The sequence below is a fragment of the Hipposideros armiger genome, unplaced genomic scaffold, assembly GCF_001890085.2.
Source record: "Hipposideros armiger isolate ML-2016 unplaced genomic scaffold, ASM189008v1 scaffold_164, whole genome shotgun sequence".
In the NCBI taxonomy this organism is placed as follows: domain Eukaryota; kingdom Metazoa; phylum Chordata; class Mammalia; order Chiroptera; family Hipposideridae; genus Hipposideros; species Hipposideros armiger.
The window spans coordinates 255425-260519 of NW_017731514.1; the positions used below are offsets into that span (position 1 = coordinate 255425).

General features: G+C 52.9%; 1 protein-coding gene across 1 annotated transcript; it reads right to left on the reverse strand.

Annotated features, from left to right (window-relative positions):
- Window positions 1-825: 825 nt before the first annotated feature.
- On the reverse strand, window positions 826-5089 carry RTL6 (retrotransposon Gag like 6). The gene has a single exon (XM_019651707.1). The coding sequence runs from the start codon at window positions 5060-5062 to the stop codon at window positions 4508-4510; it is 555 nt and encodes a 184-aa protein (XP_019507252.1). The 5' UTR covers window positions 5063-5089; the 3' UTR covers window positions 826-4507.
- Between the last annotated feature and the right edge of the window lie 6 nt (window positions 5090-5095).

Consider the following 5095-nt stretch of genomic DNA (forward strand, 5'->3'; position numbering starts at 1 on the left):
AATGAAAGAAACCACACAGGACCAGAAGGAGGTGTTTGCAGGGCTGCCCGTTCTCGTCTCTTAGACCAGCAATTCCCATAGCGGGCAGGCCCTGCCTGGGGTCTAGCAGGGAAAATGATTTTCACAATAACCCTGAAACACCCTGAGCCTTTCCACTCTATCTCACGAGTGAGCTCATGAGTGTTCGGTGGAATGTTTCAAAGGCTACATGACGTGTGATTTTGCAAAAAATTAAGCACAGAGGCAGGTCTGAGACTGTCTCCTATTAAGCCAGACATTAAAGTTGCAAAAATCTAAAACAATGCCACTCTTCTCAATTTTTTATTTTGGAAAAGAGTTTTCATTAAAATATGCTATTTCTGTTGACAAGTTTATTTTCAAAATATTTTAAAATTCTCCATTTTAATTTACATGGTAAATATTGATAAAAACCTATATAAGCAAAAACTACATAAGCTCTTTTAATGATTTTTAACTGTGCAAAAGGGACTCGGAGACCAAAAGGCCGGAGCGCTGCTTTTGGTCCGTATGCATTTGGCAGGGGCTGTTTTGCCCATCCAGGGATCCCTAACACCCAGCATATCCATTTGCGCACCAATTTGACAAACGTTCGCCAAGTACGTGCTATGTGCCCAGGTGGGCATTGTCACAGGTGCAATGATATAGCCGTGAACAAAAGGGACAAAATCCCCCTGCCTGTCTAGGTCAGTCTGCTCGGCAGAGTGCCTAATGAGGGAATGGATTGGCTATAAAGAAACCTAAATTTCAGGGAACACAAACACACAAAAGTAAAAAACTAGAAACATGCCACACACATGACACACACTAGGTTAATATCTTTAATATATAACGAGCTCCAATTTATCAGATCCCAGTAGATAAGAGCAAAAGACACTGACAATCCACAAAAGAGGAAATACAGCTGCTTGACATGAAAAGATGTTAGACTTCGCTAGAAATCAAAGAAATGCAAACTAAAACACAATGCCATTTTTTCATTATCAAATTAGCAAATAGTTAGCCAGATGATAATACTCAGTGCTGGCAAGATGGCAAAACGGGCGCATTAATCCTTGCTGGTGGCAGTGTAAATGGATACATTTCTGGAAACCATTTTGTCAATACACAAAAAGCCTCAACGGTTTTCATATTCTTTAATTCAATAAGCCCGCCTCTGGGAATCTACCCTAAGGAAAAACCGGGACACTGGGAAAAGCTTTATGCACAAAGATATGCATCAATTTCTAACAGTGAAAAATCAGTAACAGCAGTGATCAGCGATGGGCACTGCTGTCCATCTACTTGATGGAGCACATGGCCATTTCAGAATAAAATGAGTAATAAAATGGGGGTGGAGTGGGGTGGGGGCGTGGAAGGCAAAACACCAAAATGTTACATTTTACTTTTCTCTTTCCTCTATTTTCCAAAATTTCTATAACCTGTAGTTTTGCTGAAAAGACCTATAAGTTGTTACTTGTTTATGGAAAGGAGTTAGAGATATCCAAGTCAGGAGTTGGGGCTCCTCCCGTCTCTACGTCATCTGTGCTGTGCCAGCTGCCACACCAGATGTTAGGACCCTGAGATGATGCAGAAGATGGCATCTCCGGTCAGTGGATGATGGACCTCCCTGAACCCCAATCTTCTCCCCGACTGGCGAGCCCAACAGTCTGCTCTGTGCTTCCTTCCCCGGAGCCCCACCTTTTGTCATCATCTCTAGGGAGTCACCCTTTATTCCGAGTCCCATCTCAAACGATGCCCTGTTATGCAGCTAACTTACCAGATGGGTATCATGTAGACCAGACAGCAGTCACAATATCGTCCAATGTCAACACCATGAAAAACGTAACTGTCCCTCACATGCATTAATGCTACTAACTGCCTGTCCCTCAATACCTGTTCCCTTAAACTTAGAGAAATGATAACTGCGAAGTATGTACAGAGCAGCTCCTGTCCCCCACGTCCTTCTCCATCTTGACCCTCCCAGTCACTGCGGCCTTGATCTGGGCCGCACGGAGCTTGGGTCCCTTCCTCTTTAGCTGGGGCCTGGGGGTCTGCCACTACAGCCACTGGCCCCCAGTGTGGAGCGTCTTCCGAGTCCAGTGTGGGGGAAACCCCCTGAGCCTCTCTCGTCTGCCTGTTTCCAAAGTTGCAGGAAGCGGTCAAGGTCACAGATAGACATCAGCACCAATCCCAAGCCTACACACGTCAGCGCCAAGACGAAACGCAACCAAATCACCAAGCGAAATGAAGCCGGAGCAGCAGCCTGGCCTGGGCACGCCAACCACACACAACGGGCCAGGTCACGGTGTGGACAGGCAGCAAGGCCAGCCGGGGTCTACGGGCCTCGCCCTGGCTGGCACGGGAGCAGCACTGAAGCTCAGCACCTAATGCAGACGAAGCGTTTCTAAACTGCACTTGGGTAGACCCAGGGGCCGCTGAGATCCCAGACTTCCCGCCCTGCTCCCATGCTGGGTCACCTACCCCGCTGGGCTAAACCACATGGACATCTTCAAGGTGTCTATTACCACTGCAGGCTTGCTTTGCCTCAGGTTCCATTGTACCCCGTCATCTGTGGCCACCTCTACCTGACAGGCAGATGAGAGAAAACTGAGCACAAAGAAAACGCGATCTGCACACCCCCATCAGAGGTCCCACCCCCAGAACGGTGGCTCCACTCTGTCCTTCCCCCTTCATGCTTAATGAGCACCATGGTCCCGCCTGAACAGCCTTGGCTGGCATCCAGGGGGCCTGAGCCTGTATTCAGGCAGTTGTTCAGCAGGGCAACTGGGCTAACAGAGTTTACAATTAGTGGGTGGCAGTGATCCACAGACACCAGCAACCACTGATATCCTTGACCTTGCCAAGGCCCTGGTTGCTTCAGGAACGCAGTCACTTTTCCCAGCATCATCAGAACTCTTAGGAAGTAAGTATGGACCCTAGGGCCCAACCTCTGGGTATCCCAAGACATATGCCTTTGGGTGGGTACAGAGGCAGTCCCACGGTGAAGCCGGGACCATTAGAACAAGGCAGAGGAACCCAGGGGAAGATACCTCACCTCCCCCCATTGTCTAGGTGGTCACGTAAATGCAATCCATTTGGCAATGAAATATGGAGGGAGCGTCACCAGCCAAAGGGCTCACCAATGTCTCACTTAGAAAGAGATTTCTGGGCATCCCCTGTGAAGAAGGACAAGGCTGTCCACCACTAAGAGGTCTAGCTTTGTCCCTCAGGATTAGGACACGAGTGCCAGGTCTGCCCTGTCACATCGGGACGCAGGTAATCTGCAGTTCTCTTCCTTTACAAAAGCCACCAGGGCCCTGGTTTCCAGAGGCCAGTACGCCCTTGCCTTCGCTGCTTAAGGAGACATCCCAGAGGAACCGGGTCTCCAGCTGAGTCCATGTTTTCTTGGGCAAAGGTTGGGCAGCTGATGGACAGCCGAGGCACAGGGACGGCATCCTACAGGGAGGTTCCAGAGACCCAGAGATGCTGTGAATGGCTGAGGGGCTGAGGTGAAGGCCACATGTCCCATGAACGGAGAAGGGAACAAGTCTCAAGCTAGACAAGGCCCACTACCCAGTGACATGGGACAAAGAGGAGGGGTGACTACACACTAGCAGCTAGGGGCGATTCCCACTGGAGGTCCAGGGCAGCAAAATGAGCCGCGAGTGTCCACCCTTCAGCCTGCAGTGGCGCTCAGGCACGGAAGTGCACGAATGTGCTGCCTGTGGCAGCCTGATGGAACTGCCCAGTGGCCCCAAGTCACAATGACCTCCTTTAGCAGCCAAGTTCCAGAGTCCCAAAACTCCTGGTGCCATCAGACCACTGGCAGCTAAAGGCAGGCATTCATGGAGGTGCTTCTCCCTTTACCTGCATGTTCAGTCTTTCCGGGCCAACATGGGCATACTGACTGCGTGCTCATGTGCAGAGTGAAGCGGAGCCCCAGAAATGCTGAACTACACTCCAAGCAGTGATCACCTGGCCACCGACAGCAGGGACAAGGCCCCTGCCTGCTACACTGGGCACTGCAGGGCTGGAGACCACCTCTCCAGGTCCCCACATCAAGGCACCAGCCTGGCCAAAGTGGCTTCTCTCTGTCATCAGTGAGAACAGGGCACCCAGGTGGGGAGCTGCCGTGGGGTCTGAAGAGGGTGGACTAGGAGAGTCTGTGAACCGAGTCAGGCTTGGAGAGGTCAGCCCACATGGTGCGGAGCGTGCTGTGGAGTCGGTGTGACCGAGCAGCAGAGCTGTGGTCACCGGAAGAGCGGGGGTTGCAAGCAAGGGAGGGGACGCATGCGCTGAGGCGTGGGCACAAACCTAGCACGTCACACTAGGCAGCGAGGCGGGTAACGGGGCACCCAAGAGGATGCAGGTCTTCTGGAACAGGTCTGGAGAGGCAGGAAGGGCGTCGTCAAACAAGAACGATGCTGTTGTAGGGACACTTCTTCTACGCAGCCAAGGGGTTATGCTACCTGGTAGCTGCAGGTGCAACCAGGGCGGTGGCCGGTTCTCAAAGGTTCCGGGCTCGGGTGGGCAGGGCGGGCGCTGGACTAGTCCCGCTGGAGGCTGGGTGCACAGGGCAGGGCCCCGTACCCGTGGCGGCCAGTTGGCGGCACAGCATCTGCCGCTCCCGCACAGCCCGATTGGAGGCAGAAGTCTTCCTGATTTGGGCGCGCCGCGCGTGCCGGAGCGGAGACTTGTAGGTTCTCCGCAACTCTGCCAGGAACCCCTGATAGTTGTTTCGCAAGGGGCTGTCAGGTTGCATGTGGGGGATCGCCCACTTCTCTGCCTCCCCAGTCAGCCGGGACACGAGGAACGCCACTCGCTCGGCCTCCCCAGGAAAGCGGGAGGCCTGGAAGATCATAAACCTGTCCATCTGCATCAAGAACCCTGCTAGCTGGCCCGGGTCTCCCGAAAAAGGCTCAGGCAGAGAGGTTGGGGGTGTGGTCATCGGTCGGGTCCCATTCGAGGTGATGGCCGAGATGGGCGGGGTGATCTGCAGCGCGCCTGGAATCCGAGCCCTGGTGCGCAACAGGGTCAGCTCTGCCATCACGCTCTCCAGCATGTTGGTGAGATTGGCCTTCTCGGCCCGAAGGGT

What these genes read in the sequence shown, in the direction of transcription:
- RTL6 (XM_019651707.1), bottom strand. Translation starts at nt 5,062, where the DNA reads ATGCTGGAGAGCGTGATGGCAGAGCTGACCCTGTTGCGCACCAGGGCT.